The sequence below is a fragment of the Phycodurus eques genome, chromosome 11 (assembly GCF_024500275.1).
Source record: "Phycodurus eques isolate BA_2022a chromosome 11, UOR_Pequ_1.1, whole genome shotgun sequence".
In the NCBI taxonomy this organism is placed as follows: Eukaryota; Metazoa; Chordata; class Actinopteri; order Syngnathiformes; family Syngnathidae; genus Phycodurus; species Phycodurus eques.
In genome coordinates this window covers 20,966,990-20,991,226 of record NC_084535.1, presented here as the reverse complement: position 1 = coordinate 20,991,226, position 24,237 = coordinate 20,966,990, and the positions used below count along the sequence as shown (strand labels likewise).

General features: G+C 39.8%; 1 protein-coding gene across 2 annotated transcripts in view; it reads right to left on the bottom strand.

The window, feature by feature from the left end:
• b3gat2 (beta-1,3-glucuronyltransferase 2 (glucuronosyltransferase S)) overlaps positions 1–24,237 on the bottom strand; it is a 44,043-nt gene that overhangs the window by 8,200 nt on the left and 11,606 nt on the right. Inside the window, exons 2-3 of one of the 2 annotated variants that reach the window (XM_061690320.1) lie at positions 11,600–11,744; positions 1,506–1,654 (exon numbers count right to left, since the gene is read on the bottom strand). In XM_061690320.1, coding sequence (XP_061546304.1) covers positions 1,506–1,654; positions 11,600–11,744 — 294 coding nt within the window. Of the gene's footprint in view, positions 1–630; positions 1,655–11,599; positions 11,745–24,237 lie in introns of those variants that run through there. The other variant, XM_061690319.1, reaches the window with a different exon arrangement.

Sequence of the window (24,237 nt, the reverse complement as noted above, 5' to 3'; positions counted from 1 at the left end):
GAGTAATGGCTCCTTCCCGACAGAGCGGCCTTTCAGCCCATGCTTGCACAGTACTCATTTCACAATGGATAATGACACATACTGATAAGTTGCAGCATCTTCACAAGGTCTTTTGCTTTTGTTCTCGGGCTGATATGCACATTTCAGACCACGCTCATCTGACTGTTTGAACAGATAAAAGTGGCACCTTGAGACATCTGGAAATTGCACCCAAGGTTGAACCAGACTTGTGCATGTCCACAATTCTCTTTCTGATATCTTGGCTGATTTCTTTTGTTTTTCCAGCGATGTTACACAAAGGAGCAGTGTGTTGCAGGTGTGCCTAGTTCAAATACATCCACAAGGGTGTCTCTAATGAACTCACCGAGGCTTCCAAAGAAATGAAATTACTCTATGTCAACTTCTGACTTCGAAGGAAGTAACGAAAAAAATGGCTTTCAAAACAATCATTGCCACATTATTCTGGCATTTAGCTGATACAGATAATTTTGCTGATCTGGATTGACCTAAAACAGCAACGGTTTAGTCTGATTTCATGTCAAGCTGAGAAAAAAAAAAAAACTCCAAACATGAATATGATTTGTGAGCAGACAAAGAAAGTCGTCCTCCCCGTGTTGCCCATCAGACTGCGCAAGCTGCCCTGAATGTCACAACACTATGTATAGCTGAATGTGCTTTGTCACTGTGTTTCCATTCTAATCTGAGTGGAACTTTGGATTCAACAAGATGTCATAAAATGGAACCTCTACATTTAAATGCCCTCAAAGTTGTGCAATTCGGAGTTCAAACAAACATTTTTAAAAAGAAATATATGCCTCAAATGTAAATCCTCGCGTTCAAACTGCTGTCGTGCATTATACAGTAGTCCTCTATTATTTTTTTTGCCACCAGTGATGCTGAAGACAAGAAATATGATGAAGTGGTAGCAATACAACATTGCTGTTCGGGCATCTCAGTACAATATGACTACAGTATGTCGACAATAACCATGAAAGAGGAATGGAATGTACCGTACATTGCTCAGTAAGCTCTTTTGAATTGTAATGTGAAGAGACTCACCTCTGAACTCTAGTCAGCAATCTTCCGCTACACATTAGTCAAATGATCTAAGGTCATCATTTATTGTTATTACATTGCATTATTACATTTTATAATACAGTGATTGCATTTTTTGTACACTTAAGATACAAAGAAGAAATCTCTGAAAAAAAATACATTGCCTGTCCAATTAAAACCGGCAGCAAAGGTGTGATCTCTTAAATTTCGCTTCTTTTCTATTTTAGATGATAGAGAAGTACCAGTTAATTATAGCTGCCTCACAGTGAAAAGTTCCAACCTAATGCAAAGAAATCTATACATCTCCACCCTAATGAGGACCAGCAGTGTAGAAAATTGGTCAATGGATGTCTGCATACTAAAAACCATAGAAGGTTCAGATACTGAACTTCAGTATGAAGCTCCATCGCATTCACTCTCGATACAACCAGCAGGGCCCTCCCACTAACCCGCGTGCAGTTGTTGGCCTTGGGCTCCAACTCCGTCACTTTTGTGATCTGCTTGAGGAAGTCGGACTCCTGCATTCCTGGCTGGGATCCCCGTCTCTTGAACTGTGCCCTTGGATTCGCCAGGATCACCTGGAGGTTCACAGCGAAACCTGGAGGAAAGGGGGAGGGCGAGAGAGAAAGACAAGGTGGAATAAGGGCAGAGGGAGGCGTGAAGACGTTAGCCAGCATGCATTATAAGCCTATTATGAAGTTATTATAATCACACCAGGTAATGATAGCATGCATCCGTGTGTCTAATGACTATGATATGGCTGATAAGAAATTAATTTACCACAGGGGTGTGCAATTCCCCGGCGGTAATTGCGTTATGGAGATGAAACCGTTTGGAAAGCTTTAGAAGACGGATGACAATACAGAGGTGAGCTATAATAGAGCTTTATAATGGATGGTCTGCAATAATGTTGAGAGGACTGTGGGGGGACTGATTATTTGACTTTTCAAATTACTTTGGAATCATAAAATATTCTAGTAGAACACAATTGATCTGTTAATTGCTCATATGAATGCTCTGCAAAATACAGTGAAGACGCTCATGTCTGCTGTTTGTTTAATGTGAGACAAATAGCGATGAAATGTTGCAAAATTACTATGTGTTATTTTTGCAAATGGGTACATATTTCAGTTGTACAGTTTATTATAATATTGAATTACAATAAATGAGTCATTCGGGGGTTGGCGTTAGGGGTTACGAAACGCCCAATGAGAATTTTGGGATTTGAATCACAATGAATCAAAGAATAATATATGACTTATTTTATTCTGACAAGAGCTGCAATGCTGTCACGCTGCATTTACTTCAAAGAATAATTACAAAGTATTTCACAATTTTTAGCCTTTGTTTCTGGCCGACGGCGCAGTGCCATTAGGATTTACTGCGCATAGTTTCTACATATGGACAAAATAAACAAAAATAAAAACTGTTAGATTTAACTGAAAAGAAGAGCATTTGTTTGTATTATTGAACGAAAGTTAGGTACAATACATTCATTCATTCATTCATTTTCCGCACCGCTTATCCTCACTCGGGTCGTGGGTATGATGGAGCCTATCTCGGCTGACTCTGGGTGAGAGGCGGGGTACACCCTGAACAATCGCAGGGCACATAGAAACAAACAACGCCTACAGGCAATTTAGAGTCTTCAATCAACCTACCATGCATGTTTTTGGGAGCAAACCGGAGTACCCGGAGAAAACCCACGCAGGCACAGGGAGAACATGCAAACTCCACACAGGAGGGGCCGGGATTTAAACCCCGGTCCTCGGAACTGTGAGGCAGTTGTGCTAAACAGTCGTCCACCGTGCCGCTCTTCACTCGCCAAGTATGTCGAAAACGCACAAGGAATTTGTCGCCGGTGCTGCTCGTATGACAACAGAGAATACTTTTGAGACATAACAACATAAAAAGACAGCACGGAGAGTCACTGTGCAATGAAAGGTAATGCTGATACAATTTGTTTTGTTTTTTTGTTTTTCTTTTTGATTATTGTGAAAATGATGCAGAGTCCTCTGGTCACCAGCCAATCGCAGTAAAGTTGTATACAGGACAACATGAATATTAAAAAAAAAAAAAAAAAAAAGCTAAATTTTTTTTTTTTTCAAACACATTCAGATGCCCACTGCCAAACGGGAAAGAGGGAGGGTGGGGGTGGTTTCAGACCGTGCCGTCCACAAACATGAAATGCACCGACACTTTGCCCCCACTAGCGTAAGCTACATGGAATGCGCCAACACTTTGCCCCACTATCTTAGCGTCATTGTAGGCATGCGGCCGCAGGGTATTGTCGTACCTATGATCAAATGCGCTCAGTTTCCGTTATTTCGGCGTTCTGCTTTTTACATTACATGTACGTTACGCTAACTGTAAAAGGTTTTAAAAGTAACGAGCTCGTTTTTTAAAAAGTAAGGAGTAAAAAAGTGCAGATGCTTGTGTTTAAAAAGTAAGGAGGAAAAGTAAAACGTCGCCAGAAAAATACTCAATTACAGAGACCTGAAGTACTACTTAAGTACAGTAACAATGTACAAGTACACTTCCTACCGATGCCAATGCCCAATTCCCCTACGATCTTCCAACTACGTCAAAATGTCACAGCCATATCCTGGATTTTCTTCCAAAAATGTGTGAATTAATAATGATAATACAATATATATATATAAATATATATATGTATTGTTTTTTGTTTTTTTTTATGATTACAGAAATGGTTGCTGAATACTTATTATTCGTTGTCAGAAGATTTCCAAGAAAAAAAATATACATGGATTTACTGAAGAGTTATTCATTATTATTATTCAAATTATTGACAAATTTGGCCTGAAGCATGGTTGTGAATGAGGACCATTGTTACCCTCTGCTTGGATGATGACACTATTCTCTCTGCCTCAGCCTGTAGTTAGTTTGTGTTTTCCACAACATTTCTAAGCATATTAAGTCATTTTTATTGACCGGAGCTCTTAAAATTCAAAAGGACTCTGGTTGTTTTGAACATATAGAAATCTGTAAGCGTCAGACCTCGATGAAAGCTAATGCAGCTAATTGGCTCGCAGCTCACTGAAATCGACTTGTTTATAGCTTGCTTGTTGTTTGGGGAGTTGAACAATACTCCAGAGAGTATGTCTTCTTCGTGACTGTCCATTTTCAAGCGTCTACATATTTTTAATATATTATCTCTTGCCCTTAGTTACTACCGCTTTTTTGTTGTTGTTGTTGTTGTTGCTCAAACTCTATTATGTACGGTAATTAAGTGGCAAGGTCAACCAGCTCTTCTCTCGTTTCAATTTTTGACTGTCAACTGCAGCATGATGGATTCGTGGTTGACATGTCTTCGTCACAGTTCTGTTCTCGGTTTGAATCCTGACTGAGGAATTCAAATGTTCCCCCTTGTGCTTGTGTAGGTTTTCTCCTGGTATTCTGTCTTCCTCTCACATTCCCCAAAAAGCTGAATTGGGCTAATTGAAGACTCAATTGCTCATCAGTGTGAATATGAGTGTGAGAAGTTGTTAGTGTATACGTGCCCTGAGATTGGCCTGATCAGTCTAGAGTGTAACCTGCCTCTCGCCCTATGTCACCTTTGATGGGCTCTATCTCATCCGCAACGTGTAACCTAATGAGGACAAGCAGGATCAAAAATTAATGGATGGATGATTCAATTGCTAATTAATTTGTCTTGTGGTCTTTATTCTGCTGTATAGTGTAGTTCATTTTGTGTGTGTTGGTGTGACTTCCTAATCCTGGAGACTCTGTCCAAGGGTTTTTTGAAAAGGGCTTGAAATAAAATGTATCATCATTATTATTATTATTATACCCTCTTGTTGCACGTTGTTTGAAGTTTTTAGTAGATGAGAGAGGAACCAGATTGAAGCCTCTATTGACCAATAGGGATCATAGATGTCGCGATCACAGCGTGACGTCACTCACGCTTGCTTCGAGCTGAGTTTGAAAGTAAACCAGCAACTGTAGTTTTCTAGCAGCTGATATTTCCTCCGTTGGCAAGTTAGTTGGCAACGGAGGCAAGTCCGTTGGCAAGTTACACACATACAGAAAGATTGATTCAAATTCTACTGTCCCATTTAGTTGTTCCTCTCGTTTCACTTTACTTTTTAGCGCCAACTCTCATGTCACGGCCAAAAAAGCCGAAAACAGTGCACAACGGGACCGCACGACGTACAATGCACGTTGATCATGTGAAAATATTCAAACAATACTTCTTCATTAAAGTAATAATCTAAAGTGTTGGAAATGCCTTGCTCTCCTTGATGATGTGATGTTAATGGCTCAACAAATATGTTATTTTCTGAGAATGTTTTGTGAGACATTTTGTGAGAAATGTGAGAATTCTGCCCGACGCCAGCATTATGTAGAATACATACATTATGTACATTAGCTCCATTGTTACCCTTGTTAACCGTGAGGTGAAATTCACAATGAAAATTCAGATGTTCAAATTTCACATTGAATAATAATAATAATACCCTTGGTAATACTTCTGTATTATTTGATGACCATGGTGTCTGACATCCACATAATTGAATGATAAAGGGCGTGCATTCACCAACGTGAATTAAAATAAGATTCCCATTACGGTGATAATGACATGGACACAAATGCCAACGTGACAAATGAAAGTGTGGGTGTAGTTAGCCGAACAGAATTGCTCTGAGGGATCAAATCTTTTCAGAACCTACTGCAGTCTGAATGCAAGGTCTATACATCATTACAGAATAATTGTTTATGCAAATTATTAGCGGGGAGCACAACTTGGCAATCAAGGCTTTAGTTGGGGAATTCACCTTGAGCAATTCAGCCTTCTGACCACCTCTCATTTCCCTCTCCTCCTGTCTGAGCAGAATGTTGTTGACTGCGGTGATGTTGAATTAATGAAACATAGGGCTTGCAGATAGCAGTCCTCTGAGATATGAGTCAGCATGCATCTCACAGAGAGAAACTGTGGCCATCCAAATACTTTCAGCATATCATCCCCCATAGGTTAGGTTTTCTCAGTTTTATGCCAGGTCAACTGTAATATATATATAAAAAAAAAAAAACCCTGCACTGTACATTCTGTTGTTGCCCACACATATGCCAAAAAAAGAAAAGCAGACAAGACAGTAGGTAGGTATACCAACTTCAGCAGGTATATGTGGGCAAAGCATCCTCTTTTCCGAACATTTAGCTGAGAAACGGAACTAAACTAATGTATGTGTGTGTGTGTGTGTGTGTGTGTGTGTGTGTGTGTGTGTGTGTAGCTTAGCTACATGGACAGGCACTTTGCCCCCACTAGCTTAGTGTCACCAGAGGCACGCGGCTCACAAGGGCATTGTCGCATCAACGATGTCTATGATTAAATGCGCTCGGTTTCCGGTTTCTGTTTTCGTCGCTAACTTTAGAAGGTTTTAAAAATAACGAGCTATTTTTTTTTAATGTAAGAAGTAGGAAGTACAGACACTTGTTTAAAAAGTAACGAGTAAAAGTAACCACCAGAAAAAAAATATCAATTAAAGAGACCTGAAAAATCAACTTAAGTACAGTAACGAAGTACAAGTACACTTCCCACCTATTTCAGGATGAACCTAAAATGCACTATAACCTTAACAGGTGAATTTAAACTCTGAACCTTAGAATGCACGTCCGATTCTTCAATGTTTGCGCAGTTTTCGCACAGTTTGCTGTTCTCCAACAAGGAGCTGAAAGGTCAAAGACATTGTGGCAAATTCAGAGTGGAAGAGTCACAGAAAGTCATATTGTATGGCCTTTCTGTGACTCTTCCAGTTTCTCCGTATCTTTGTTGCAACATGCTGATGACACTTTGTGACACTCTAAGCTCAGTGGCCCCTTCTCCCTGAGAAGATCTTGTTTGAAGCCAGTGGCGAGGTACTGTTGCTCAATTGTTCGGTGTCATCGTGGCCTCGTGATGTCAAAATGTGAAAAGCATGATGAGGAGGACTGTTAAAATGACTAATAATTACAGAAAGAGAATAGAAAAACAATTTGTAAGAAAACGATTCAAACACTGAACAGTTGGATCTGCATTCAAAATTTTAGAGGTCAAACTAAGTTCACCTGTAAAGGTTATAGTGCATTTTAGGTAAATCCTGAAATTTCACCCAAAAGCTGGATATCCCAAACTTTTAGTGAGTGGTGGATGTGGCAATGCTCCAATTCCATTATGGAGAAAATGTTTACCTATGCTTTGAAATTGCTTTTGAAAGTTTAATGAAGCAGTTGAACAATTATTTACATATGAACTGGTCATGATAAGTCAATACTACTAAAACTAGCGAAGCACAGCTGGCAGGCGTGTCAATTATCACAGCGTATAATGTACAGGCTCAAGGGAAGTCACGCAGGGTGTTCTGTATTATTTTATTTGTTGTCTGAGCTTCTCCGGTAGCCATTGACCTGGAGAGAAGTACTCGATCGCCATATGACACAACGCTATGGCAAGATGGTCAGGTGAAGCGCATGGTGTTGGTATTGACTTAAAAAGGTGAAACATGCTTCATTATTATTTAAATTCAGCAGAATTCAACATATAATGGCTAAAAGATATTGATATTTTTGTATGATTCCAATTTTATCTATGTTGAAGTCAGACTTACCATTAATTGATTTTAACAAACCATTTGTTGCTTCTATTATGCTTTATTATGTTGTTATATTTCCACACTATTTTGAATTACAATACTATTTTTCTTAATTAAAAAAAAACTTTTTTAAGGGATTAATGGCATTTTTTTTTCCTTTTTGTCCTGTTCGGCTGTTAGCGGAATGGAGGATCTGTATCCCTGCTTCACCATGTTTTTTTTTTTGTTTTTTTTAACTCAAACCCCAACTGGGTTTTTATTCCATTAGCATGTCTTTTATGTCTTCAAGACCTGAACTAAACTGAACTGACTTTATTGATTTATAGACCATTAGCAGAACTTTAAAGTCTATTCTATAGCTGACTGGGACTTTAGAACTGGAGTAATGTGTTCTCATCTCTTTGTTCTGGTCAGAACCCAAGCTGCAGCTGTTTAAGACTCTTTTTGGGGACTCCAGTTAGAACACCATTACAATAGTCAAGTCTACTTAAGATAAAAGGGTTAGGGTTCATAGCACTTTATATATAGGCACCAGCACTTTACTGTAAGCCCTTCTCTCTTTTGCACATTAGCTCTGACAGTCGCCTTCTGAATGAATGATTTGTGAATGCGTTTGTGCATGTCTTGACTTTTCTTACTCTATTTTTTCTGTGTTTGTACTTGTGTGAATGATTCCAGTCAGAAGACCATTACAATAGTCAAGCCTATGTGCGATAAAGCATGGAAGAACTTCTCCTTGTCATGCTTGGTACATGCAAGCCTTCACTCTGGATATGTAGAAGGCCTTTGGTTTGATATGACTGCTAAAAGTTAGGTCGGAATCTATCAGTACACCAAGGTTTCAGACTTGGTCTTTGTTTTTTAAAGAGAATGACTCCATGTATTTACTAACAACAATCCTCTTTTCCTTACTGCCTGAAACAATTATCTCAATTTTGTTGTGGTTTAAATGAAGAAAGCTTTGGTTCATCCAATTATTTATTTGTTTTAGACAGTGACACAACACCTCAAAATTGAACTGTAGTCATCTGGAGACACTGCTCGATAGAACTGACTCAATTTGACTCAAGGGTAGTTTATACAGGTTGAACAAATATTTAAATATACAGAGCAGAATATTTATTTGAAAACCCTAATAAAATACGGACACTTCATGTTTAGAGTGTGGAAAGCAGCAAATGGATGGTGCGCAATATACATAGGTAGAAGGGTTTTCTTGATTTACGGGTCAATTTTGGGGGGTGTGCGTAGTATACTTGACAGCATATTATACACAAGAATATTTTCCCACATTGTTCAGCCCTAATTTAGTTGTCAGCCATGTACGCATGGCTGGTAGAGTGCTGCTAAAGAATTCCAACATATTGTAATTTTGACATTTGGAAATAAATATAATTCATCCTTTAACTTAAGACAAAAATGTATGATGTTTGTGGATAATTGCTTTAGGGTTGTCTCTCAAGCACTAACAAGAAAGCTGACAAGGACACAACACTAGAGGTTTTATACTAGACCCCACATAAACTATGCTTTATTAGTTTATTACACAGCGAGACTAGACTCCACTGCTTTTAGCTGTGAGAAGATGTTCTAACTTTTTCTGCAGAAAGTCTCCATCCTCCTCGCATCTCATCACCTCACAGGCAGCATCTCAGCGACAAGGTCACTCGAGGTTAAATGCTTTCGTGTCCCCTTCTCAGCGACCACTGCTCAGGCAGCGAGCGCCACTTCAGCGTCATCATGTTGTGTTTGTGTGTGTTTTGTTGTTTGCTGTGTGTGCACAGAGGCACTGTTGGCCCCTTTTGCAGAGATACTGCTCCGATGTGCGCTTTGACAATCGCACACTTGTCAGTTCTCTGGAACATGTACGCAAGTCTGCTCGCATCAATTCAAGTGCTGGCAGGCGTGTCGTTCAAAAAAGATTCATGATGAAATTGAGTGTGCACGCGTGCGTTCATATGCATTATACAGACACACACACTGACAACATGCACACACAAAATCGGTCCTGCCTCCTTTGTGTACAGCTCAATGAGGTCACATTGTAGACGTGCAGCTTTAGTGCTGTGATAACAATGCAACACTGTGCAACACAAAACTATTACGACAAGCACTGGCACCCACTCAGGGGTCTACAGTCACCCCATTGTCATTCTTATGAATAATCATTCAAAAGTGAATAAAGTTTGGTCCACTGGCTCAGCACATCCTTTGTTGTTCTTGCGCAATTTAAGCAAAAATAAATGCTCTATTATGATGCCACTGCAGTGAATCTAGGGACGGTGAATTTATTTAGAGCAGTGTAAGTATAAGGATGATAATTGGGTTGTGTGTGTATGTATGAGAGTATGTAAAAGGAGATTAGGCAAAAGAGATGAGCAGACTGGCAGAGAATGTTGTGGTGGGGCAAGGTAGTAGAATGGAAAAAGAAATGCTCACTCTTGTTAGGAGGGTTTAATTAACAATCCCAGGGGCAGACATGTGCATATCTGAGATAATGTGAGTGCATGTGTGGTCGGCCGCAGTGCAATTGCCTCTGTGTACATATGTGTTTTGAAAGCAATCATGCAATGAATGCTAATTATGCTTTTGTTCCTGGGTACCAACAGAAAGTACATGTGAGGGCGAAATACTGATTTTTAGATGAAGTTCAGTGGAACCTCCTAGTTGACCAGAATGTCTTTCTGGGATGCTGGTGAACTTCCAATCTGTTCAAATTTGAATCTTGCAAAAGTACATTGTCCCTCCTTCCTATCAAAGTCCACTAAAGCCAGATTATCGGGTGTTTTGATTATCGCTCCGCAATGCAATGACACCATGCTGCACGATGCGCTCAAGACGAATTTCCTGTGAGGGACGGTTAGTTTATTTTAGGGTTAGGGTTCATAGCACTTTACATACAGGCTCTAGCACTTTACTGTAAGCCCTTCTCTCTTTTGCACATTAGCTCTGACAGTCGCCTTATGAATGAATGATTTGTGAATGCGATTGTGTATGTCTTGACATTTCTTGCCCTATTTCTTCTGTGTTTGTACTTGTGTGAATGAGTCCAGTCAGAAGACCATTACAATAGTCAAGCCTATGTGAGATAAAGCATGGAAGAACTTCTCCTTGTCATGCTTGGTACATGCAAGCCTTCACTCTGGATATGTAGAAGGCCTTTGGTTTGATATGACTGCTAAAAGTTAGGTCGGAATCTATCAGTACACCAAGGTTTCAGACTTGGTCTTTACTGCCAAAAACAATTATCTATAAACAATTACCAGTTTATTTATCCGTTTTAGACAGTGAGACAACACCTCAATTGAACTGTAGTCATCTGGAGAATAGCTATGATTGTCAAAACTCAGGTTCAGAAGAATTTGACCAGAATTTGTTAGAATTTAAGTGTTTGACTAAGTTCCACTATCAGTAGCGATTTCTGACATGGGCGATATGGGAAGCGGCATTCTGCGGTGGGGAGGGGGGGGAGGCGGTACTCGCCGCTCTATCCCCGTTGATGATCGGGCAGAGGTGTCCAATTGACAGTTGGCGCGCGTGGTACATACATTTCGAACTGCTGTTTAGAAAAGTAAACCAAAATAAAATTTCCACCAGGAAAGAATTATTGGAAATTATTATAAGTGGAAGCTAATTTATGTATGTGCTACCATTTGGAATAAACAGTGTGGTAATTTGAGTGTTCACACACACTGCTCAAACATCTGAAAGGTAAAATTAGCACAGACGCTAATGCTATCACAACATGAGCTGTAGTAGTCCACCAATATTATTGACGTCTAAAGTAGGTGATCCTGGGTCAACATGGCAACGGTTAAGACCTCATTATAAGGCTGATTGCCATCAAAACGGTCTGCTAATAAAGCTCTTTAATCAGGGTAAATTGCATAAATCTATCATTGTTATTACCAGACAATCATGAAAATGAAAAAGAAAATGTCTTAACCTCTTACCTGCCATGTCAGTGGCAAAGGTACGGTCTGGTCTCCAGCCAGTGTACCAGCCTACAACTCTGCCCCCTGACACTAGTGGGCGCTCATATGCTCTGCCACCCACAAACCCGACTGGCCACACAGACACACCTCGAGTGTTCCGCATCTAGAAAAAAAAGATCATTAAATGTTAAGTCGAGATTCAGTTTTAACATCGCACGTCTGCTAAATTAATACAACTTTTGTTGTAATTGATATGACAACATAACATGACAAACGGTGTTCAAAATAAACCGGTGCAATTAAAATGATGGGTTGAGTTGAAATGTACCCACAATGATTAATATTTTCCACAAAAAAAAAAAAATGTTGAATGTGACAATGTTGTAAAAAAGAAAACACACCAAAGAAAGTCTAGTGAGGCAACATTTTTGTTGAAATTCTTATGTTGCGCTCTTAGCTCTGGTTGTGGCTTTCTTAAAATGACTTAGCTCAGGTTGTTGAATCTGTTAAAACGATAAAGCTCAATGGTAGTTTTCTAGTCAGTGTTTTTGAAGCATCCTTGATGAAAACCATCTTTCCCCTGATGCTTTGTCACCAGGTGTAAAACAGCAAGTAAAACAGCTTCGGCTACTTGCCAGCTTCTGTTATCTTTGTAAAACCAGAATTTCAAGTAGAGTGAACCCCTGCTATTTCATGGTTCCCCCTTTGCAATCATAACACCAAAGATTTTCAAGCGATCATTTTTTAAAATGGGTTTTTACAGTAAGTCCAAATGCGGGCAGCAGTGAGGTCCACTGGAAGATATGCAGCATAATTCCCAGCAACATTAAGAGTCAGATAATAATGTAGTCCCCAAAAGTAAAAAATATTTTTCCCACAGAGCAGAGAACATATGCCTGTATTGTTGGATGCTTTGTTTGCAGTTGTTTTATAATTACAGTTAATATCTATGTTAATGATCAGCATGTCGATGGCATTTCACATTATAATCTAGCGTTAAGTAAACCGGAATTTTTGTCAGATGAAATCAATGAATAAATATAGGTTTAATTCTCTTTTGTTTCACGTGACAGTTTTATAGTAAACTTCCACTGGGAGAGACAGATAAAAAAGTTGAAGCAAGGATTTTGCCTTTCACCCATTTCACAGGTGTCAAATTTAAGGCCCGTCATCATCATCATTTTATGTGGCCCGCAAAAGCAAATCATGTGCATCTACTTCATGTTTCTTGCTGAAATATGTTTGAAAATTATAAATTGTCTTCACGTTTAAATAACGTTGAGAGATTGCAAGCATGTTTTGTTCCATAACCACTGTTTTTTTTTTTTTTTAAATAATTAAACAATAGTCGAACAAATTGTTTTACTCCCCCCTACATCCCTTTCTTCGCCTCAATTTCCATTTTCTATTTCCTGCTTTTTTGCTCTGCACCATAACACCCGTGTCATGCCCGGGCCCCCAGGTCCAGAGCCTCCGAGCCACAGCAATGGAAACTGCTTTGAAGCGCTTTCCCTCTTCTCACTGGGGCACCCTTGAGTTCAACCTTATCATACTTAAACCTCCTTCCCTGGTTTCTCTGTAGCTGCTCCCTGGCCTCCCCTTCTCTAAGGTCATTCTCAAAGGACTCGAGCTCTTCTACCTTGTGGAATCAAGGATGAAAAGAAGGCTTGGAAACATAAGAATAAAAGGCTGACACGCATTTGGAGATGATCCCAGCGCACGGTTGTTATTTGGCTTAGTGGTCCTGGTTTGACTGCTGATGAGCTACTACAAGTACTTTGAATACATGTTCTCAAAGCACAGTCTAGTTATGCACCTTATTACATTTCCACTGCAGTCCAGCAGTGTGTGTGCATACATGCTCAGGAGTGGTTAAACGTTAAGGCTGAGCCTCATATACTCTGAATACTAATGTTTGATTTCAGCTGTCACAAACGAGACAAACTAGTTTTGTACTACAAACCCAATTCCAATGAAGTTCAGACATTGTGTTAAACATAGGTATAAACAGAATACAATGATTTGCAAATCATGTTCAACCTATATTTAATTGAATGCACTACAAAGACAAGATATTTAATGTTCAAACTGATAAACTTTATTGTTTTTAGCAAATAATCATTAACTTAGAATTTTATGGCTGCAACACATTCCAAAAAAGCTGGGACAGGTGGCAAAAAAGACTGAGAAAGTTTAGGAATGCTCATCAAACACCTGTTTGGAACATCCCACAGGTGAACAGGCTAATTGGGAACAGTTGGGTGCCATGATTGGGTATAAAAGGAGCTTCCCTGAATTGCTCAGTCATTCAAAAGCAAAGACGGGGTGAGGTTCACCTCTTTGTGAACAAGTGCGTGAGAAAATAGTCAAACAGTTTAAGGACAATGTTCCTCAATGTACAATTGCAAGGAATTTAGGGATTTCATCAACTACGGTCCATAATATCATCAAAAGGTTCAGAGAATTAGGAGAAATCACTGCATGAAAGCGGCAAGGCCGAAAATCAACATTGAATGCCCGTGACCTTCGATCCCTCAGGCGGCATCAAAAACCGACATCAATGTGTAAAGGATATCACCACATGGGCTCAGAACACTGTCAACCAATGTCAATAAATACAGTTCGGCGCTACATCCATAAGTACAACTTGAAACTCTACTATTCAAAGCAAAAGCCATTTATCAACAACACCCAGAAACGCTTCTCTGGACCCGAGCTCTTCTAAGATTGAGTGATGAAAAATGGAAAAGTGTTCTGTGGTCCGACGAGTCCACATTTCAAATTGTTTTTGGAAATTGTGGCCGTCGTGTCCTCCGGGCCAAAGAGGAAAAGAACCATCCGGACTGTTATCGATGCAAAGTTCAGAAGCCAGCATCTGTGATGGTATGGGGCTGTGTTAGTGCCAAAGGCATGGGTAACTTGCACATCTGTGAAGGCACCATTAATGCTGAAGGGTACATACAGGTTTTGGAGAAAAATATGCTGCCATCCAAGCAACGTCTTTTTCATGGACACTCCTGCTTATTTCAGCAAGACAATGCCAAACCACATTCTGCACGTGTTACAACAGTGTGGCTTCGTAGTAAAAGAGTGCGGGTACTAGACTGGCCTGCCTGCAGTCCAGACCGGTCTCCCATTGAAAATGTGTGGCGCATTATGAAGCGTAAAATACGACAACGGAGACCCCGGACTGTTGAACAGGTGAAGCTGTACATCAAGCAAAAATGGGAAAGAATTCCACCTACAAAGCTTCAACAATTAGTGTCCTCAGTTCCCAAACATTTATTGAATGTTGTTAAAAGAAAAGGTGATGTAACACAGTGGTAAACATGACCCTGTCCCAGCTTTTTTGGAACGTGTTGCAGCCATAAAATGATAAGTTCATTATTATTTGCTAAAAACAATAAAGTTTATCAATTTGAAGATTACATATCTTGTCTTTGTCGTGTATTCAATTAAATATCGGTCGAACATGATTTGCAAATCATTGTATTCTGTTTTTATTTATGTTTAACACAACGTCCCAACTTAATTGGAATTGGGGTTGTCCAAGAGGAGGAAAATGCATCTAATTATTCCGCTTGGATGCCTTTGTATATGTAAGTTCTCTTCTTTGTTTTCAGAGGGCTTTCAACTTATTGCATTTTCAAGTAATTTTCCGTGTGCATTATTTTTTCACTTTCTAGTTGTTCAAAAAAAAATGAAGTAATGCTTTTTTATGTGTTTGTCTTTGTCTATGTCTTTTTTATATGTTCTCTATATGTGGAACAAACGCTCCCCACTATTTCAACCTGAAAAATACATTATGTTGCTCTTGAAGCTGCAATTGTGGGAACAATTTCAGTTACTGAAATGCCGCCTGCAATATTTTTTAAAAGATCCTGGCTCCGAGTGGCCATCCATGCATTCTTTTTCTATTCCACTTCATTAGGGTCATGAGTGAGCTGGCACTACCAAGACTGATTTTGGGCAAGAGGCTTGGTAACCCCTGGACTGGTCGCCAATAGCAGGGCACATATAGACAAACAACCATTCACACTCACATTTACACCAAGAGAAAATGTTGTCTTGACTTGACCCCAAACTACATCCAGTTTAATTTAAAATTCGACATGTAGTGTTGCATTTCAGGTTGTGGGGCGTTACTGATTTTTACTGTACCATTGTTTCGCACTCTCAGGCTTAGGTACATCAACCACATGAACCTAAACGTTGTCCCTTGACATGTTGCAGTCCACTGATCAATTGACAAAAATCGTCACTTCACTGCAACAGTGGGAATGCAAAGAACACACACTTTCTTGCACTTTCTTGTGCGCAACAGAACAAGAAAGTAAAAGTTCTCCCTGGCTGTCTTTTGTTTACACTGTTCCTCTTTGAATTTAATGATGTGCTATGAGGTCACACTATTTACTATCTTGTTGCAGCTCACACATCCTACAGTTAGTGATTTAGAGCCAAAAACAATGTCACAGTGAGCAGAACTGTCCTGAACCACTTGTTCGATGCACACAATTAGTAATGAAGTCCTTTGCAATGAGAGCGATACAGTACATGCTTTATACATCGCCGCAGTCCCGTAAAGGTGACATTATTGAGCAAAATGGGAAGATAGCTGTGAGATAACAGTACTTCAACAGTTCTTCACTGTGGGAACTGCTTTACACACAGCTCCATCTGCACATTATTGCTGTCACAGGAATATTTTACAACACAAACTTAAATTTAAGCCTGTATTTAAAAAAAAAAAAAAGGGTTAGGTGAGAAAATACTCCATCCTGTTATACAGCCTGGACGTTTAACAGAAAATTCATAAAAGGATTTGACTGGCAGAAAACCTCGGTGATAATGGTTTCAATTGTAAGAAACTGACAAAAATCTATCAACACTATAAAATCAGACATCATTTCAGCATGGAGAAAAGCATGCACAAGACCTTACAATTGGTCTAGTGACACTACGACGGAAGATAAACATGGTTTGGGCTTTTAAGTGTGAAGTGTAAAGCAAAGTTTATAAAAGCATTGCACACAAATCTGAAAGAGTCACATCACCAACGCTACTGCTAACACAACATGATGTGGAAACACAAAGAGACCAAATTGTCATTCACTGACCCATGGGCAAATGCCCACCAATGTGTAAACAAAGGAATCACAATATTAAATCAGAGCATTTGGGGAACAGGCTTTACGTTTTAATTTGTGCAAAAATGGAATATAGTACAGTAGTGCAGTTGGTGTTCTGTGGCAGCCACGCTCAAAACTCAATGCCAATTGGCTAACTGCGTATGCTAGCGTTACGCACTTGAGTTCATGGTTGGAGAAAAACTAACACGAGGCAAAAGGACACAAAAGACAAAAACAAAAATTGAAAGTCAACTGACATTCCATGCCAGTTTACATGCAAGTCCGCGATGTGAAGCACTGTATCACCGATGCATGTCAGCGAAACCCATCCATTTTGGTAATACAGTACTTGGATACCTTTTTAAAATAATTATTGACCAGAAAATAGTATAAATAAAATTTTCTTTGAAAATACAAGGCTGAATTTCAAGCAAGATTCAAACTATAGACACCATATTTTGCTCATATAATATGATGGTAAATTTCTGTTCACTGCCTCCCATTCATGTTTCGAAGCCAAGCACTTAGGCAATGTGATTTTACTCCATAATGTCATGTATGCAGCTCTAATAATGTTGAGTAGAAGGCTTGCTTTGACTGCATCATAAATGCTGCTGACAGTAGGAAAACATATTGCAGAGAGCATTTCTGTAATGAAATTGATCCCAGAAATTCAGCGACAGGACAATAAAGGGTGTAAAGGAAAGTGTACACGCAAACAGGGTTCTGTGATTGAGTCTAAAAATACACATGTGGGAGTTTAAATGGAGTCAGTGCATCCCCTTGATGAATGATGATTTCAGACCTCTTACAAGCTTGTAGCATTCTCTACACCTACACTACACACAAAGTTGTATTGACACGCAATGTCGTTTTTTCTGAAGGAGTCCTCCTGTGTTTTTAAAACTCTAAATACTTCTTTTGGGAGACGTGTGTGAACAACTGTATTCTGGGTGAAACAAAAAGGATAACGATACATTTGCCATTGAAGGTTTCCATTCAATTGTATTTGCTCAGGGGACAGAACAGTAAATCCAGACTCAATCTGAGAACACAAATATCTCTGAGGAGACGAGAGAGCAGGAGCGCTTTCATCGTGTTTGTCATCAACAAACTCGCAGGCTTCAAGGACAGCAACCAAGCACGCTTTTTGTCGAGCTCAGGAATGCAGTAACTCAACTAAGAAGAATTCTATTTTGATATGAAAACTCAGGCCCAGGTCTTTTCATTATTTACTCTAGTCTTTGACTATAAAATGGGTGATCATTAGTTCATTTACTTCTGGTGAGCAACAAATCATTTTCTATTCATTATTAATGTGCAGTTTCCAAATGCAAAGTGAATGCTGACATAACTGAGCTCAAGTTGTTGTTTTGGGGATAATTCTTGCAACGTAATTTGATGTTTTCTAATAGCTTCTTTGACATATAATCCAAGTATGTTTTTTTTTTTAAATGTAACATTTAGCAGCATTACTTTTCAGTTGTACACTTTAAGTGTTTATATGTAAGTAGCAGTCGTTTTCATCTTAAATGAAATATTAATAGATTTGACAGATGTTTGGACTTTTTTGTTTCTTTTCTTTCAGGCAACCTAGATGATATTGGCTAGGATTTAACCTATAAAACGGAAGACCATGACAGTACCTCTGTTGTGGATACAGGTGCAAGTCATATGATTCAATTTAAAAATATCCAATATTATCCTGACAAGTCCAAAATGTTTATATTTGGCAAAATTCCAAAATCTGAGAATGCAAAAGGACAACAATGGTGCGAGCCCACTCTCGCTCTCAGTGGCTCAGTTGTGCTGTGTTACTAAGTTCTCGTTATGTTTCAGCTGTCAGCCAGTGGTACGTTGTACATTTTAGGGCATCCGCAGCTGCCAGATTCAGGTGTCATACATGAGATTAAAAGCGACCGTTTGAGGAATACATGTTGCAGGTTTCTGGAATAACAGCATCAGGTATCAGACATCATCTTAATCGTCGTCGGGTGTCAGGAAAAAGTGTGTCATGTTTATCGGATTGCAACATCAGACAAAACAGCGTTGGGAAAACATCTGTCAAGTCGATGCAATTGTACCATTAGCTATCACAAAACACAGCTTCCTCAGACAAACAGCTTCGGACAAAACAGTCTTTGATCAAACGGCGCCAGACGAAACTTCTGCAGATTGTTAAATGTGAGGTAAGCGCTGTTGGACAGTACACCACTCACGATAACAACATGAAGAATACACATTAAGATTTGTTTAATTGTCATATGTGTGTAGTTTCACATTTTAAAAATCTCAAGAGACAGAAAATCTTTTTGTGTTTACCAAGCTCTAGAGCAGATGTCAGATTGTGTTGTCTATAAATGGAGTACAGGGGAGCTTCGGTTTACGATGGTCCCACCATACTTCATTTCGAGGTCACGAATGGCGCACGGTGAACTCGTTTGCACGGCAGTGTAAGAATTCACGGTCTGGCGGCACAGAAGGCACACTCAGTTACTGCCTTGTTTACTTTTTTTTTAAATTTTGTACGTATATGGCGATGAATTGCATTCAAGCACATTAGTCTTTGCAATCCAGTCCCCTGAGTGTACAGTTGCCACTGTGTGATATACTAGAAGTTAGACAAAAATTCAATAGAGCACGAATAATTATGTTGGTAAACATATGGTAGGTTTGAACAGATGGGAACTAAATCTATGGCAAAATATCTGAATTTCGGTTGCCGTTAAACAGCTAACAGGAGACTGGATAGTTTAATTGCTCTCGTTATATGTTTATAATATAAATCAACGAATGAAATGACTCCCACTTTACGTCCACTCTGTCTACTTTCACTTTTGAGAGATGACAACAGCCTAGCCTCACTGATCTGTGCTTTAACATCACTGATGAATGTCTAAAAGCTTCTGCTGCATCGCAATTTAGCTTTTACAGCTGGGAGCGGACGATGCGGATTAGAAATTCTCAGTAGCTCCCATCTCATTATCACTTCACCTGGGGGCAAAGCCTGCTCGGCAATAACAAATCATTAATCTTTCCTGCACATTAAATGACAAGCGGTGAGTGCTGACAAATGACACCGGCTCAGTCAATAAACACATGTGACATACAGGGAGACAAAAGAGAGTAAGGAATAACATTCACTGGACCCACAACCGGGACGCAAAGTCTCAGAGCAGGTCAGGTCCATCAGATAATTCTGACTTCTTGCCAGCAAACAAATACTGTCGGTGAGAAAGGAATTGTGCATACGCGAAATAATTTGAATCATCAATTCCTACCTCTCACCCGAAGAAAGAGCCATCATTGTGTTGTTTGTGTACCACGATGAAGGTTGGTTGTGATTTTATTCATGTGTATTTTTGTCTTCGTTTTATTAATATGCATGGAAGAGGCAATCGGAGCACTGATGGGGGAAGAATTGAGCGAGGAGAAAATGAATGAATCAAATTAAGTGGGGCTGGGGATGAGCTATGAAACTGGGATGCAATGGTGCATTGTATGTGTGAAGGTTGAATGCTTCATGGGTTTATGCGTTGAAACGAAATAGATGAAGGTGATTTCATACTGTGTGCTCCTACAGTGCATGCTTGATAAAGTGCAAGCGCCATTTAAAATTAGATTTTGGGATCAGGAAGACTTTTTTTTTTTTTTTTTTTGATGCAGTTCAATGACCCCAAATAACGCTGATTAGTTGTATGACGTTCAGGGGTGCAGTGCTTGACATTACTGAACTGCTGCATGTACCAGAATTTAGTTTGCATAACAACAATGATGAATGTGGATTAACTTGCAGTTTTTAACACAGCTGTTTCTCTGCAGCTTTCCTGCTGCACGTCGTATTTACCATTCTGTAGAAACTACTAGATGGAAAAGTTAATGTTATGCTGATAAGCCGGCAGTAGAGGTAGCAACCATAGCTGATTTAAGGGACAGGCAGAACAGTTTGGCAGCTCACTCTATGTGCCGACCTTGTGGTGCAGCACATCAGCATCTTTGCTGTAGAACACGCAGTCGAGAATTGCATGCTGGGTCCACAATCGCCGTGCCACCATTTTTAAATTTCAGTGTAAATATTCTCACTGGCCCCAACATTAGCAACACCAGCTGAGTTCAACAATGTGTTTATTATAGTCCACCGATCCATCCATTTTCTATATTGCTTATCCTGCTCAGGGTCGCTGGTTGCTGAAGCCTATCCCAGCTGACTCTGGGCGAGGGGCAGATGATACCCTGGACTTGTTGCTACTCAATCATACATTATTGTATTTGTTAAAATACTGAATTATTGGTGGCATGGTGTACAACTGGTTAGCACATCTGCCTCACATTTCTGAGGAATGGGGTTCAAATCCCGGCCTCGCCTGTGCGGAGTTTGCATGTTCTCCCCGTGCCTGCGTGGGCACATCCCAAAAACATGCCTGGTAGGTTATTTGTAAACTCTAAATTGCTCGTAGGTGTGAATGTGAGGGCGAATGGTTGTTTGTTTCGATGTCCCCTGCGATTGGCTGGCGACCGCCGCCTGCACAGTCAGCTGGGATTAGGCTCCAGCATACCCGCGACCCTAGTGAGGATATATACTTTTTATCTTTTAATGTATTTATATTATTACAGTAGGACATATTTGTGCTGTCTAAAACATTTGTAAAGATTTTTTTATTTTTATTTTTTTTTCTGTCATGAAGAGAAGCATGACAAATTATGTTGTGGATCAATTTGACCCCAGGAAAGGAAAACAATTTTCAAAATATAATTAGAACATCATCAAGCAACATATAACATAACTTATACTGTAACTTATGAAAAAGTATATTTGTTCATTATATCAGGGATGGCTTTACGCTATTCTAAGTGCTGTGTACTGCATGTGTGAGATATTTTCCACGGTGTAATTTGTCTGTCATCAACGCGTACGACACAGATAAAACCACGGAATGTGTTGAGAGGCATGACTAGAAATATTGTTCTTCCAGTGTCAGCGGCCCAAATGCAAGCTGTTATTTCACCCTTAGCCTTGTACACACCTGCAAAAATGAGCATTTGGAAGACATTAGCATCATTACGTCTACCCTGTTGTTTAAGTGTGGAGACAGACCACAATAACTTTCCATTTTGGGAAAGTAGTGTGTTTGCTGGTGGTCAAAAGACAATAGTGGGGTCAACGCTTCATTTTCATCAGAAGAGAATGCCTTCCAATCAGACACATTCTCCTATATGTCACTTTCGTTGTCAAAAAGAGGTTTCAGCAACCTGATTTATGGGAAAACCTTTCCTTAGAAGTCATTCTCAGTTGAGAGAGAGCACAAAGAGCTTTTTATCAAATTTGTTAGCTATGTTTTTTTTCAAGAAAAACGTTTCTATCAATCTAAGCCATTACTGTTCACAGTGGGGCACAAAATGATAGCTTGAGGGAGCTCATAACATAGCCAGCATGTCTACTTAAATTGCCAGATCAGGGGGGGGGAAAAGAAAAAAAAAAAAAAAAAAGCCCATGGAAATGAGCAAGGCGCTGATGCATAACACTTTTTACATTTACATCGGGCCTTAAAAGCTTTCTGCCTTCCTGTCACCATCCTCTCTTCTCTATTCTTATCTTACCGCCTGCCTAACAACGGATGATTTCCGCCAGCGAGGTTCGTCTCCTTTCCACTTTGCTTCTCTGACATTACAACCCCCACTTTGACTTCTCCCACTACACTATGTAATTATGATGATTGCTCATAGGGACTTGAGAAAATCTTGAGAAAATTGAATTCCTCATATCCCCTTCGGTTCCTTGATCCCCACCAGTTTCTCTTTGTGTCCTATTTGAAACATAAGAGGCCGGTCAAGCCCTGGTCCTGGAAGTTTCTGCTCGTAGGCTTGAGCTGTGTCTTTGAAAAACGCACTAGCCAACCTGTTTTATATATGTGTGTGTGTGTGTGTGTGTGTGCGTGTGCGTGCCACCATAGCCGGTCCGTGAGAAGAATGCCGACTCCTAATCGGTTCGCAGTCCAAAGAAGGTTGGGGAACAGTGCTTTAAGCGACTGTTTGTATAGACAACAACAAAACTAGTAACCAACTAGGCAATCAGCTATAAATCTAGCAGTTGTTTATTACTTGTCTCATCGTATTTGGCGGCTCAAACAGCTGATTTAATCAAAATTGATAAATACAGTGTAACACTTGGAACATGTTTTAAATGACAGAGATAATTCCTTTTTAATCGCCTCATTGCATGGAATCTCCATCCAAAAAAATTGTGGCAAGTTCCATATCAGCTTAGTATATTCAGCATCATACCTGGTCCCTAAAATAAGCGACCTGTGCTGTGAAGCTGTCTGGGCTTGGTGGAGTTAAATTATTCAAAAAAGGTCTGCCAAAAGTCTCTCCTAGATGTCGGGCTGCTGCAGCTGCATCAAACGGTTCTGCTATGCTGCTGTCAGCTAAAAGCTCCTCCGTTCCCACAGTCAGCTTTTCAGGAACAAGGGAGGGGGGGTACCCACAACCGCACACGTCTGAAACAAGACTCAAATGGGTAACATGCGCAAGTGGCTAAAATGCACGGATCACCAGATTTGTCATCACCACTATTCATCAACATACTCTAATGTCAGTGGTGACTGTCAGGGCCTTCTATGCTGGCCTAAAGACAATCAGAACAATTTGCTGTACTTACATTTACAACTCAGTATTTGTTCCAGTTAATTGTTCTAATTTATTCCCAACAGTCTATTCTCTTAATATAATAGGGGAGGGGCAACTCATGCCCAGCGGCCCAAGTGCGTCACTGGGTCCCGTTTTAGCCAAACTCCAAATCTTTAATAATCAACATCTATGGTAAATATGATGTCATCCATCCATGTCATCCATCCATTCTCTACACCACTTATCCAAGTTTGCGGGGCGCAGGAGCCTATCCCAATTTACTCCGGGCGAAAGGCAGACTACAGCCTGAATTGGTTGCCAGTCAGTTGCAGGGCACATACAACCATTCAGACTTACATTCACACCATCACTAGGGTTGGGCATCGTTTGAATTTGAGCGACTACGGTCCCGATTCCAGTTCCTCATTTCGATTCTGGTTCTAAACGATTCTCGATTCCAATCCTTTCAGGGGGCTGGGTCAAAAACGTTTGTGTGGTTTAAATAAAGGGTGTCCGAATTATGCATTATGCATCCATTTTCTTAGCAGCCTGCAGCATAGACTATAATGAACATTTGACACGGGGTTCTTTATAACCAGTATCAATATCAAAACTATGAACTGAAAGGCAATGTGTGTGGAACTAACTCAATTGACTTAATATTCATTAATTAATGTTGCAGCTAAGAGTTAAATATAGCATTGTTAAGATAGTTATTTGGGACTGTTTTATCACATCAAATGGTTTATATGGGCAAGTTTTAACTTGACTTCTTGTTTGAAGCTTGCAAGCCTTTTAGTTTGAAGGGTACGCACCGGAACTCAGCATTTTGGCACGAAAAGTAACTTCACACAACACAGGTGATTTTTTTCATTTTATTTTTTTTGATGAATGGAACCA